The sequence below is a fragment of the Hippocampus zosterae genome, chromosome 12 (genome assembly GCF_025434085.1).
Source record: "Hippocampus zosterae strain Florida chromosome 12, ASM2543408v3, whole genome shotgun sequence".
NCBI lineage: Eukaryota > Metazoa > Chordata > Actinopteri > Syngnathiformes > Syngnathidae > Hippocampus > Hippocampus zosterae.
The window spans coordinates 20,492,396-20,506,590 of NC_067462.1; the positions used below are offsets into that span (position 1 = coordinate 20,492,396).

The following is a 14,195-nucleotide window of genomic DNA, read 5'->3' on the forward strand; positions in this document are numbered from 1 at the left end:
TGAACGCGAATAGTTGTTTGTTTATGTGTGCCCTGCGATTGGCTGGTAACCGGTGCAGGGTGTCCCGCGTCTGCTGCCCAAAGAAAGCTGGGATGGGCTCTAGCAACCCGTGTGAGGATAAGCAGATTAGAAAATGGATGGACTGATGGATGGATGGATGATTGACCCGACTGAAAAAAACAAATTTGCTCCCATTATTTTGCGAGGTAAATCCTCTCCCCGTTGTCATTCCACAGTTTACTGTGAAAATTCTATGGTTTCGATGTACATAATACTGACCTTTGAAGTAGAGTATACTAGTTTTGTTTTAGCTGGGGTTTTTTTGTCATTTCCAAATTTAAACTGGTGAGAGTGTAATTTAAAAAAAAGAACAGCATCCCCAAGAAACGTGATTTTTTTTTTTAGATTAGCCACAGACAAAAATATATAAGCATGCCACTGGTGGGCTATTTTTAGAGCCGGCCCGCGGTCTACTCATGAGATCCTTGGTGGCTACCTGGTGTCCACGGACACCACATTGGTGACCCCTGGTTCTATATGCCTCTGTAGTAGCTTAGATCAACAACTGGTGTATTGATGGAGAATATTCGAGTTATCCGCTGGACTTGCGTTGTGATACATACTGTAATGTGTTTTTATCCACATTTGGAAGAGGAGAACCCCGATTTTGATGTGGCACAGAGATATTCGATTCTATGCCGCCGCCCCCTTTAATGCTGCCATGATGAATATCTCAATTGTGCCACTTGACAGGCAAAAAATTTGAAGTTCATAATTGAAGTTCATATAGTCACTCGTTCCATGCAGTCTAAACACAGTCTGAAGGAACCCACACCAGAGATCCGAGCCCCATCAATGAAGTTTACCTTGAAGTTGCTGGAATTGACCCAGGAGCTGGCAATGCCATCAATCATCTTGTCAAGGGCAGTCTGATCCTGTTCAAGGTCATGAGACTTGTCTTTATCCAAGATGTAATCGATGATCTCTTGTCCCACCTGGAGACGACGGCCCACATCTTTTTGCAGGACCTGCGCTAAGCAGCTCTCCATGTTGGACTCCATCAACCTGGCCTTGAAGAATGCCCTTCTCTGCCTTTGTCAGTCTTCCCAGCTAAAAAGATGGGTGATTGCAAGAGATCCTGAGAGCTCAAAGCTTCAGGAAGGTAAACTGTACTACTTGGATGGTAGTTTGGTGACCAGGAAAACAATTATCAAAAAGGGCCGTCCCTTTTGTGGCAACTGTAAGCACACCAGCAAGCTAGTGGCTTTGCCCACGGGACTGATGAAGTCGGGCTTTGGGAATGGCAGCAATGCACCATGTGTGGCTGGGCAGCAGCTGGAGAAAGTAGTGCCTGTTACTTGGGGTTTTACTTGGAACCAAACCGCTGTTGCAGTGTTTGAAACTGTGGTTTTTGGGGAGCGGCAATCAGAGCAGCAAACGGAGAAGGTTGGAGGGCAGATCACATCCCAACGTGTTTTCCTGGGGTCTGCCCTGGAAAGCCATGGAAAAGCAGAAAACAAATGAGACAATAATCATTGAAAATAAAGTCTCATCATGAGTTATATCCCTTCTAAACATGTTCCCTTTCTCAAGAGAGCTTCACATGCTGCATGACCCACTACTGCCATGGAAACACAAGAGCGCTGCGAGGACTTAGGCACTCAAGTTCGGATGAATATGAACACAGGGGTGTAACACACACCCTTATCTCTCTCTCCCTCTCTCTCTCTCTCTCATGTCCACACACACACACACACACACACACACACACACACACACACACACGCACACTTTTTGCATTCCTTGGAAACATTTTGTCACAAGAAACGCTCCATATGAGATGTGTTTCTTTGCATTGTCTTCATCTGATGAAATCTTATGATGACTTAATATATTTTCCAAATATTAAGCAATTTTTAAGGATTAGCGCGTCATTTTCAACTCTGCTTTTTAGAACGTTATTTTCACGCAATGACTGCAGGTGCAGCAAAACCGCTTAAGAGTACCGTATTTTCACGACTATTCGACGCATCGTACTAATGGCCGCAGTCTCATTAATGCGTGACATTTCTGTATTTTACACATACACAGGACGCATCGTACGAATAGGCGCAGTTTTACAGTGGTAAAACATACGCCAGCTTAAACATACGGCATGCATGCGCGCACTCTAACATGTTAGCTTGAAGCATACGGTAGCATGCCAAGACATACAGATAAGATAAAAACACGTTTTAAAAAGGCAACGAAAGCAGAACTGAGTTCGGGTGTATTTTATTTAGCCATCGTACAATGTTCTCACGTTTTTCGATCAATCATCACCCAGAAATCCATCAAAGTCCTCATCCTCTGTATCAGAAGCAGAGGACTGCACATCTCAGTTGTCATTGAATGCATCACATGCTAGTGTGAGTTGCTACGCATTGCCGAGTGGAAAGAAGGAGTAGCAACAGCAAAGTCAACATTTCTCTCGTGTGAAGCTTTCCCACATTTGGAAGTAAAGAACAGCGAAACATGGTGGCAGCGCGTGTGTGTGTAGAAAGAATTGAACAATTGTGCAAGTACCGTAATCCATCAAAAACGCCGCGTTCCCTCTCGTTGTTGCGTATTGTGGCGTAACTCGCCCAGCGCTGCCTCTCACTCTTTGTAAAGTTGTGTTTGCCACCGATCATTGTTCCCATGCTGTTCGCAACTTTACTTTGAACGGCCGGTTGATGCCAATGTCCAGCGGTTGGAGTTCTTTAGTCAAGCCTCCGGGAATAACGGCAAGCTCAGAGTTCATTTGCTTGACTTGATTTTTCACCGCTGCTGTGAGATGGTCACGCATGCCAAAAGCATAACCGGTGGCTTTAAGTTTTAACTGAGCTTCGTAGGCATGTCTCTTTGTCGAATTTTTTTTCAGGGGTTCTTAGAAACCAAAACCGGAGTTGTTTTGCAACAATGCACATTGCCACACGCTATACAAGTGTTGGTACTGGCTTGAGGCGTCCACTTACACGCCCACCCTTCACCATTGGCGGACTAGCTTGTCTGTCCTCTCTCTCCCTCTCTCTCTCTCTCTCCCTCTCCATATATGTATATATACACGCCCACCCTTCCCTGATTGGCCGACTTCTTTCACAGTCACTTCCGCCTTTTCTCTATATAAACAGCGTGTCGGCTGTCAGTCAGATTTTGGAACTCAGCGCATATAAAGGACGCTCCGCACCATAAGGCGTCCTGTCCATTTTGGAGAAAATTTAAGACTTTTAATGGCGCCTTGTAGTCGTGAAAATACGGTAGATTAAGTACACATTCCATCCATCCATCCATCCATCATCTACCGCTTATCCGGGTCGCGGGGGCAACAGCTTTAGCAGGGAAGCCCAGACTTCCCTCTCCCTAGCTACTTCTTCCAGCTCTCCCCGGGGGATCCCGAGTCATTCCCAGGCAAGCTGGGTGACATAGTCTCTCCAGCGTGTCCTGGGTCTTCCTCGGGGTCTCCTCCCGGTGGGACATGACCGGAACACCTCACCGGGGAGGCGCTCAGGAGGCATCCGAATCAGATGCCCAAGCCACCTCATCTGGCTCCTCTCGATGTGGAGGAGAAGCGGCTCGACTCTGAGCCCCTCCCGGATGACTGAGCTTCTCACCTTATCTCTAAGGGAGAGCCCGGACACCCTGCGGTCTGCCAATCCAGAGGCACTCTCCCTGTTGACCACGCGATGTTGCAGAGGCGTGTCAACCAGGACAGCCCCACCACATCCAGAGCCTTGAGGAACTCCGGGCGGATCTCATCCACCCCTGGGGCCTTGCCACCGAGGAGCTTTTTAACCACATCGGTGACTTCAACCACAGAGATAGGAGAGCCCACCTCAGAGTCCCCAGGCTCTGCTTCCTCCAAGGAAGGCGTGTTGGTGGAGTTGAGGAGGTCTTCGAAGTACTCTGCCCACCGGTTCACAACGTCCCGAGTCGAAGTCAGCAGCGCCCCACCCCCACTGTACACAGTGTTAGTGGTGCACTGCTTCCCCCTCCTGAGACGTCGGATGGTGGACCAGAATTTCCTCGAAGCCGTCCGGAAGTCGGCTTCCATGGCCTCACCGAACTCTTCCCACGCTCGGGTTTTTGCCTCGGCGACCACCGAAGCCGCGGTCCGCTTGGCCAGTCGATACCCGTCAGCTGCCTCTGGGGTCCCACAGGCCATAAAGGCTCGATAGGACTCCTTCTTCAGCTTGACGGCATCCCTTACTGCTGGTGTCCACCAGCGAGTACGGGGATTGCCGCCACGACAGGCACCAACCACCTTACGGCCACAACTCAGATTGGCCGCCTCAACAATAGAGGCACGGAACATGGTCCACTCGGACTCAATGTCCCCCGTCTCCCCCGGAACATGGGAAAAGCTCTGTCGGAGGTGGGAGTTGAAACTCCTTCTGACAGGGGATTCCGCCAGACGCTCCCAACAAACACTCACTATACGTTTGGGTCTGCCAGGACGGACCGGCATCTTCCCCCACCATCGGAGCCTACTCACCACCAGGTGGTGATCAGTTGACAGCTCCGCCCCTCTCTTCACCCGAGTGTCCAGAACATGCGGCCGCAAATCCGATGATACAACTACAAAGTCGATCATCGAACTGCGGCCTAGGGTGTCCTGGTGCCAAGGGCACATATGGACACCCTTATGTTTGAACAAGGTGTTCGTTATGGACAATCCGTGACGAGCACAGAAGTCCAATAACAAAACACCACTCGGGTTCTGATCGGGGGGGCCGTTCCTCCCAATCACGCCCCTCCAGGTATCACTGTCATTGCCCGCGTGAGCATTGAAGTCCCCCAGCAGAACAATGGCGTCCCCAGCAGGAGTACTCTCCAGCACACCCTCCAAGGACTCCAAAAAGGGTGGGTATGCTGAGCTGCTGTTTGGTGCATATGCACAAACAACAGTCAGGACCCGTCCACCCACCCGAAGGCGGAGGGAGGCAACCCTCTCGTCTACCGGTGTGAACCCCAATGTACAGGCACTGAGCCGGGGGGCAATGAGTATGCCCACACCTCCTCTGCGCCTCTCACCGTGAGCAACTCCAGAGCGGAAGAGAGTCCAATCCCTCTCGAGAGAACTGGTACCAGAACCCAGGCTGTGTGTGGAGGCAAGTCCGACTATATCCAGTCGGAAATGCTCTGCCTCACACACCAGCTCGGGCTCCTTCCCTGCCAGAGAGGTGACATTCCATGTCCCAAGAGCTAGCTTCTGCAGCCGAGGATCGGACCGCCAGGGTCCCCGCCTTTGGCTGCCGCCCAGCTCACATTGCACCCGACCCCTTTGGCCCCTCTCATGGGTGGTGAGCCCATGGGAAGGGGGACCCACGTTGCCTCTTCGGGCTGTGCCCGGCCGGGCCCCATGGGTGTAAGCCCGGCCACCAGGCGCCTGCCAACGAGCCCCACCTCCAGGCCTGGCTCCAGAGGGGGGCCCCGGTGACCCGCGTCCGGGCAAGGGAACCCTAGATCCATTTATTTTTATCATCATTGGGGTCTTTTGAGCCGTGCTTTGTCTGGCCCCTCACCTAGAACCTGTTTGCCATGGGTGACCCTGCCAGGGGCATAAAGCCCCAGACAACTTAGCTTCTATGATCATTGGGACACACAAACCCCTCCACCACGGTAAGGTGACGACTCACGGAGGGGTCATTCCTTACCACATTTTATTTACAAACACCACACTTGCAGAGTTTTCGGTATCGATAGATGAACAGTAACGTGTCTACAGCACGATTAAGTGGCACCGCAATTTTAGAACAGAAAAGAGTCTCAATATTGCATCAAAGAGTTAATCTATAACAACTTCTATCAATTATTACATACGGGAAATGTCAACCAACACGCAGCGCAATAAATGTCGGTTACAAAATTACGTGACGGCGTGAATATCGTGCCCTTGCCTTTGGCAGTCAGTTTGACATTTGTGTGTTGCCACCCAACTTGTGTGCTTTTTGTGCGATGTTAGCTGAGCTCCTGCTAGCCCGCAAACAGACCATCACTGCTAGCAAATCTAGTAAAAACACCTCGTCCGCCTCACCACTTCAGACGCAAAAGAAAGGATCTACCTGGATCAAAATCGCAACAAAGGATTCTTTAGGCACCGCTTCCAGGAAGAAACCGCTGGAGAGTTTATCTTTGCAAGACTGTTTGTGAGGAATTAAAACTAAAGCCTGTCTTCTCCATAAGCGCTCCCTTTCAATGAGACGTCAGTGTACAGGGACAGCACAAAGAAGCAAATATGACAAGAAACCAAGCGAACGGTGTGGACAAACTATTCAAATACCTACCATATTATGTTTTAAGGCTTAGGTTCGTCTCGGCAAATGAGCTTCTTGGGTTGTTTTGTTCTAAGGCCTAGAAATCGCGTCTTTTTCTCACTCTCCACCCGGAATGCTGCCTGCAGCACAAGAATGGGATCGTCAAGCGCATGCGCAGTGGGTAAAGGGATGATGCTGGCACTTAGAATTGTCGCATGGCCAACCGGAACCGATGCAGATCCGATGGCGACATCGGCTGGTAGATTACGGTAGTACACGCTTTAACAATACATTTCGAAACGTACTGTTCACACTGCTCATACTAGTTCGAAGACAAGTACAGTAATCCGTCGTCAATACGACCCGCGGTAAACGGAAATCCGCGAAGTAGCGACCAATAAACATATAATTGTTTGGGGTTTTTTTTAAGTCCGCAACAAGTCCGCAAACGGTCCACGAGAATCTGCAAAAACAGCGAGTCACATAGGGCAACATATACAGTACTGTACTCCATGTATATGAAAACTTTTTTTAAATGAATATGTTTGAAAAAAAGGGCGGCCCAGTAGTCCAGTGGTTTGCACGTCGACTTCACAGTGCAGAGGTACCGGGTTCAATTCCAGCTCCGGCCTCCCTGTGTGGAGTTTGCATGTTCTCCCCGGGTCTGCGTGGGTTTTCTCCTGGTGGTCCGGTTTCCTCCCACCTTCCAAAATCATGCATGGCACACACTGAATTGTCCCGAGGTGTGAATGTGAGCGCACATGGTTGTTCGCCTGTGTGCCCTGCGATTGGCTGGCAACCAGTTCAGGGTGTCCCCTGCCTACTGCCCGTAGACGGCTGGGATAGGCTCCGGCACCCCCCTCGACCCTAGTGAGGATAAAGCGGTTCGGAAAATGGATGGATGGATGTTTGAAAAAAAGCCGCGATGCACTGAAGCCGCGATAAACGAACCGCAAAATAGCGAGGGATCACTGTAATTCTTTGAAGAAAAGAATCAATCTATCCATATTATATCCATATCTATACCAGGGGTCGGGAACCCAAAGAGCCATATAGGACAAAAAAAAAAATACATATGGAGCCGCAAAAAAAATAAAAGCCTTCTATAAAACTTACAATGAAGGAAACATGCTGTATATATGTAGGAGGCTGGACTGTCTCAGAATTGTTTGTTATTCATTCCTTTGTTGTGTGTTCACAAACGCCCCCATAGAATTTATATAGTAATTTCCTCACTTGATTTTTTGTTTTGGTGCATTATTTTCACTTTTTTAGTGTCAATGAAGTAATCTTTAATTTACGTTTTTCTGAGGCTGTGTTTGAACGCCTCTCAAGTCAAACGAGAAGAGACAAGGCACGGAGTCGGACGCAGACGTGTCTGTTTGTCGAGACTGTTAAAAGCATAAATAAAGTGTATGTTTAAAAAAAAAAAACACCACCACGGCTCTCCTTTTTTGGAGCTGCAACATGTATCTATGTCTATTTGAGCTACATTAGCCTACTATCAAAATATTTTTCCATTTTCAAACATTTTTTATAAAGCTCCAGGGAGCCACTAGATGTCGCCAAAGAGCCGCAGGCTGCTCTGGAGCCGCGTGTTGCCGACCCCTGGCTTATACCAATGCAGCAAAACTGGCATCAGGTAAGTGCGGCGAGGCTCATGGCTGGTACTTGGGGACACACAAACATCTTAGTAAGCATTGTCCCAGATGCATCAAGACACACAAGACATCACAAATCCACTGGGGCTGAGGAATATTTGTCTTACTGTATGTACACATCTAGGTCTATCAAAATGATATCAGATAATTGGGAAATGTTTCAGTCACCAAGTGTGCAACATGATTAAAAACCACAATAACATTTATTTGAAACATTTTATACAGGGGGTTGTGTCCAAACCCCACTTACTGGAACTTCGTAGGTGAACTGCAATATGATCTTATCAGAAATACCTAGCTCATTTTTTGGAAACATAATTCAGAACAATTAGGAAATTATCTTCTTTTTTTTTTTAAAAAGAGTGATGCGATATTCGAATTAATGATATTCACACATGAACACCATCCACCGTACATTAAAAGTCTCTGAGCTCTGAAACCCAGTGAAAGAAGTCCACAAGAAAACAAGATCCTCTGTATAGCCACCTCCACAGCTCTGCAGGGTTCCTCACTCAGAATCGCCATTCTCCTTCACCTCCTCTTGTTCTTCCTCCTCCTCCTCCGAGGAGCACTCATTATCCTGCTCTACAGATGGCATCTTGATGACAATCTCATCATCATTATCATTGACCATGGACTTCCTTCTCTCCAGGAAAGAAGGGGTGCACATTGGTGTGGTGTCCTAAGGGGGAAGAGATGCAGTTTGGTCATTGAGGTACTAAAGAAAAGCTGATTAGCTTCAAGTTGGTTTTTCAGCTAAGTCATAATGGTAGCTACATGTTGGTGCACAAGTTTTATCACATTTGTCACCATAACACAAACACAATAAGCTTCCTGCACCACCTCACTTTCGGCACAGTTATCTGACCCCAGACCACAAACGCACATCTGAGGTCATTTTCAGTCTGTGCCACACTAACAGTTTAAAGGACATATTGTTGTGCCTCTTACATCGCTAGCCGCAGACTCATTCAAGGAATCAGCCTTCTTCTTCTGGGGTACATGGGTTGACTATAAAACAAAAACAGAGTGAAAATGTCTCCACAGCTTTATGATACTAGAGTTATGAACACACGCGCACATCCCTTAATAGTTGAAAGACCATAAGATTGTACAATTAGAAAATAAGTACTGTTCAGTCCTCAAAATACTTTGATACTTTGGCATTAAAATAAATTGAGCATGGCCATATTTTTCGTACTATAAGTCACACTTTACTTTTTTCTTGCTAAGTAATGTGACTTGTACTCAAATTACAGCTCAGACTGGTACCCCAAATCCACGTTCCCAAATCTGATTGACTTTCTTTTTAGTAGTTGGCAAATAGGCGATTACCGCCAGTGGCAGTAATGCACCAAAGGTATTTGCCAGCAGTCAAAGGCAAGTAGAAGAAATGGCAGCATAAGTAGTGATGGCAATTAATGCAAGACAGCGCGAGTTTAACATGTGCCTTCCTTACACCTCAATAAGTATTTACAGAACCAAAATGTGCAAAAAACAGACAGGATTCTACCTTTAGCCTTATTGCGAGATGGAATTTTAGTTCAGGTAAGCTATTTAAAGCTAAAAACAAAAACTATCCCCTAGTTAGAAGTTGAAATTTCGAATTTAAACTGGAACGTGTTAGCTTCCATCAACACAGGGTGGCATCAGAAACTTACTCTAATGAATGCCCTAACACGACTCGGAGTGTGTGTGTGTGTGTGTGTGTGTGTGTGTGTGTGAGGCAAAGCACAATTCGCTCCCGTTAATTTCTGAACACAGCCTATGTCATAAAGCAATCAGCAGCTCCTGCTTAAATTGGTTCCTTTGTAAGTTATGCTATGACGCAGTAGGCTCTGGCACCAAATATACTTTAGGGCAGGGGACGGCAACCCAAAATGTTGAAAGAGCCATATAGGACAAAAAAACAAAAAACAAACACTTTTGTTGTGTGTTCACAAACGCCCCCATATAATTCATTTTATAATTTCCTCACTTGATTTTTTGTTTTGGTGCATTATTTTCACTTTTCTTAGTGTCAATGAAGTAATCATTAATTTCCGTTTTTCTGAGGCTGTGTTTGAACGCCTCTTTTTTTTAAAAAAACGACACCACGGCTCTCCTTTTTCGGAGCTGCAACATGTATCTATAGGGGTGTTCACACGGCAAGATTTGGTCCGGTGCTACGCCGGGGCTGCCCCAGTCGAGCACTCACACGTGCAAATTAGCTCTGGCGTAGCCCCGGAAAACAACATACACCGGACCAAATTTGATCCATCTCAGGGAGGTGGTTTAAAAATTTGCTCCAGAGCAAATGCTCGTTTGCGAAGCAGCACCGATGTAAATTTGCACGTGTGAACGCAACTGGGTAAGGTGTTTGTTTAATAACGACACAAGACTTGGCTGGTAACATCTTTCCTTTTGTAGGAGACTCGACTGTCTCGGAGTTGTTTGTGTAGTTTGTTCCTTTGTTGTGTGTTCACAACCCCCCGCGCCCCATATAATTTATTTTGTGATTTCCTCCCTTGATTTTCCGTTTGGCGCATTACGTGTTTGCTTTTCTGAGTGTCATTGAAGTCATCATTGATTTACGTTTTCGGGGGCGGTCACTCTCGAGCAGAAGGCACGGAGACCGAGAAGGACGTACCTGCCCAGTAGTCGCTTGAGTTGTGTATACGTTTTAAAAAGAACCAACATGACAGCTTATTTGTTTTTTGTCGTTTTGCTCCGCTGCAGAAACTGCCGTGTGAACGCAAGTGGGGCTGCACCGACGCTGTGCCGGTGCTGACACGCTCAGTGGCTTTGTACGTGTGAACGCTCCACAAAATTTGCAATCGCAACAAAATACATTGGTGCAGCGCCGGAGCAAATGTGTGCCATGTGAACACCCCTATATCTATTTGAGCTACATTAGCCTACTATCAAACTCTTTTTCCATTTTCTAACATTTTTAATGAAGCTCCAGGGAGCCACTAGATGTCGCTAAAGAGCCGCATGCGGATCTGGAGCCGCGTGTTGCCGACCCCCGTTCCAGGGGGACTTAACAGCCTGAAAAATACAGTCTTGTCATTCTGGCACCCACATGATGAAGCAGTAGAACACACTGCATCAAAACATGAAAACGTATTGTTGGTGTTGCTGTATTATTTTCCTTTCACAAATGATAGACCACGACTGTATGGAAGCACTTACAAATCCGGGGAAGTCATAGTCAATGCCTTGTGCTGCAAGCCTCTTGCGGAGGTTCCTCTCTTTGTGCAGGAGCTTTTCAGTCATTTTGGCCACTTGCTCACTTGTGCGCTCCTGGTTGTAGCGGGCGACAGCTGGCTTGGAGGATTTTCTAAAGGTCCTCTCGGAGCCAACAAACAGCTTGTCATGGCATTTTTCTGGTGGAACTACATGACCTTTAAAAAAAAAAAAAAAAAAAAAAAAGGATGAGAAGTAGATTAAAAATAACATTTGGTGCATGTTACCAATAAGCTTACCACAACAAAATTGGTCTGACTAAAAAGTAAACAACAGATTCATATGGATCATGCGCCACGGGGTTCGGTTAATACATTGTGAGCGGGTTGGTTTGTGAAAAAGAAATTCCTTCACGCGCGTTCACGTGAAGGTAGAATGTTCAATGCACATTGTGCATTCATGACAGTAAAGCATAGCGGTAGTCGTGCCTCACAGAGGAGGCGAGAAACCCTCCTGGATCATGTTAGTCGTATGAATGGGGGCATTTCGGTAACTAGGGGAGAAACAAGTCCTTGAATGATGCAGGTACCTCAAATAAAGATGTACCTAATCAATATTTTAATATTGTCGTACCGCATTGAATAATAATTTAGATAAAATACAATTTTGCTTGGTTAAAAAACAATTATGAATACACATAAAGAAATAAGACATTTTACTTATTGAAGAACCATTTGATTTTCTTTTTCGAGACAATTATCAAAACACTTTTCCTCATATTTAAAATGTGACAGGAGCAGACAATTTTTTAGTTGGTGAGAATTTGGGTTATGGTACGAAGTGATGTCTGAACCACAGTCGCCCTTTGGCCATCCAAAACACAGCATTTGAGGTAAGCCTGGTTTGTTAAAAGTGGATCAGAAGGAATTCCAACTGTGTCAGGCTATCAGCATCATAGGGAAGAATGCAGTCATTTTCACTTATTAATCAGGCTTTGAAAAATAGTCACTTGCAGGTAGCAGCAAGCCAAAACTGCAGAGGATTAGCGCCGTATTATACAATTCTTAACGGCAGCGTAATTAACTGGCTTTTTTTGTGTGTCATCAGTTAGCAACTGAACATCACTTTTGAATGCTGTTGTGTTGATGTTGGTGGCAACAGTATGTGATGGCAGTTAAAAAATAAATAAATAAATAAAATGGAAAACACTCAGGCCAGCCTGCAGTCAGGAAGACAAGTCAAGACAGCCGTCACGTTTGTTCTTACTAAATGTAATCTCTCAGTTCTATCACATTTAGAATTGTTTGCTTTCTCAAGTTCAGTTCATTCCAGTCCACATCACTAACCGGCTGCTCTGTACTAAGTGACAGGCTAATTGGTGATATTTGCAGGTACACACACACTACACTCACATTTAATGAGTCTTTCTCCCATCAGGTAATTGTTCATGGTCTCGGCTACAATCTTGGCTACTTCGTCACAGGTATACTCCACAAATGCGTAGCCTTTGCTTCCTCCTGTCTGAAAACAGTTGTATATTAGACCAACAGTTACACAATAGCATATTAGAATTTTATCAATAAAGTGACACAATCATTTCTTTTGGTTTGTTTGTGCATGTGTTTTATCACAGGACACTTTTATGTGCAAGTGATTAGCTTAATGCACTACAAAATAATTTAGGCTCAGGTATCTGACCTCTGATCACTGTTACATCTGAGATAATTTTCAGACTGGGCCACTTGTATACATTGAGACATTTGATCAGCGGAAAGGTCGGTGCAGTTGGACAGTCTGCGGCTGGATGGATGCATGGCTTGAGGAGCCGGCAATGACAAAAAAGGCGCATCAGCATAGTGCGCTGATTCGTATGTGGAACTGGGAGTGCGGCTTGGAATTGAGGCGGATTTACATAGGACAGGAGATGAGAGCCAATCTCTTTTTCGTTAATGGACGCTACAGCTTCTTGTTGCTTTCAAACTTGGTTGTTGCAGACGTGTGCACATTTTCAGCATGACGTCTTTGATCCACTGGTGAAAAGGACACCTTGATTTGCTCCTCTTACAAACAACAAAGTGTATGCAGAAAAAGTGGTTACGATTGCACAACTGTCTGTGTCTAATGTGTTGTGTTGTATTATTTTGTCATTTTATGTTAACTGTTCTTTTGATGGCGGCGCGGGCACCCGCATGGCTCCTCTTGTTGTTTTGTCTGGTTGAGAGGGAAGAAATGTGCAACATACAGCACAATATATTTATTGTAAGCCTTACATTGCCTCACAAATCTAAAAAGATTCCATACATGAGATGTTTACCTTTTTACTCCTTGATAGCCGTAGCCGTGAAACCGTCCCAAACTGTTTAAAGTAGGCTTTGAGCTGGGGCTCAAAGAGTCCAAGAGGCAAGTGACCAACATAAATCACCCCAGGTGTCAAACGGTTCCCCTGTAAAATAGAACAGAAGTGTTTGGGTCCAGCATAATACAATAGCGTTGGGGATTATTTTTAATCCAAACTTGGAAATTTCAACACATACAAACGGAAACACATAAGTTGATTCACACATTCGATCCAGAACACTTTACCTCCAATAAGCAATTGTTTAAAACAAAACAGATTTTTTTTAATCGTATGGTGTTTTTTTCTCTTTCGCTCGCACGCACATTTATGGGTACACGTCAAAATGACAAAACAGTAGTATCTTAATGTATGCCGCAGAAGCCCTAGTATTACTTTACTCAGTCGTCCCCAGTACACGACATGCTATGTATTTGAAATATTGGTACGGTTTGTCATAAACTCAACCCACCTTGTTGGATTTCTTCACCTCCTTTACCTTCTCTTTAAACTCTCTTTCTTCCTCAGGATTCAACGACAGAAGCTGTTTCTCAGGCTGAGAGCTCGCTTCTCCTTTACTTTCAGTCATGTCGGCTAGTTATTGTTGGGTGGCATGAATTGTCGAATAAGAAAAATAACTTCGGACTTCGACTGATACCACGTTGCACTCCCTATCCGGTTTACCATGTGGCAACAAAAATGACAACAAATCACGAGTTAAACGTGAACAAAGAGGTATATGAAAGAACTTGCAGC

At 45.7% G+C, this 14,195-nt stretch overlaps 2 protein-coding genes and 2 non-coding genes across 46 annotated transcripts in view; all 4 read right to left on the minus strand.

Moving 5' to 3' along the window:
• Window positions 1–6,447, minus strand: part of clasp1a (cytoplasmic linker associated protein 1a) — a 121,403-nt gene extending 114,956 nt beyond the window's left edge. For 41 of the 43 annotated variants that reach the window (XM_052082992.1, XM_052082981.1, XM_052082991.1 and 38 more), the window contains exons 1-2: window positions 6,306–6,447; window positions 867–1,491 (exon numbers count right to left, since the gene is read on the minus strand). In XM_052082992.1, coding sequence (XP_051938952.1) covers window positions 867–1,061 — 195 coding nt within the window. In that variant the 5' untranslated portion in view covers window positions 1,062–1,491; window positions 6,306–6,447. The remainder of the gene's footprint in view (window positions 1–866; window positions 1,492–6,305) is intronic. The other 2 variants (XM_052082953.1, XM_052082952.1) reach the window with 2 other exon arrangements.
• A 1,661-nt stretch (window positions 6,448–8,108) lies between these two features.
• nifk (nucleolar protein interacting with the FHA domain of MKI67) lies at window positions 8,109–14,142 on the minus strand. Its single transcript, XM_052083088.1, has 6 exons — window positions 13,912–14,142; window positions 13,419–13,547; window positions 12,517–12,625; window positions 11,111–11,322; window positions 8,888–8,947; window positions 8,109–8,618 (listed from the first exon to the last, which is right to left on the minus strand). Exons 1-6 carry the CDS (start codon window positions 14,026–14,028, stop codon window positions 8,445–8,447), a joined length of 801 nt encoding a protein of 266 aa, XP_051939048.1. The 5' UTR covers window positions 14,029–14,142; the 3' UTR covers window positions 8,109–8,444.
• LOC127612386 (small nucleolar RNA ACA64) lies at window positions 8,712–8,845 on the minus strand. The gene has a single exon (XR_007965810.1). It is a non-coding gene; the product is annotated as a small nucleolar RNA ACA64 (small nucleolar RNA).
• Window positions 12,710–12,841, minus strand: LOC127612388 (small nucleolar RNA ACA64). The gene has a single exon (XR_007965812.1). It is a non-coding gene; the product is annotated as a small nucleolar RNA ACA64 (small nucleolar RNA).
• Window positions 14,143–14,195: the final 53 nt, after the last annotated feature.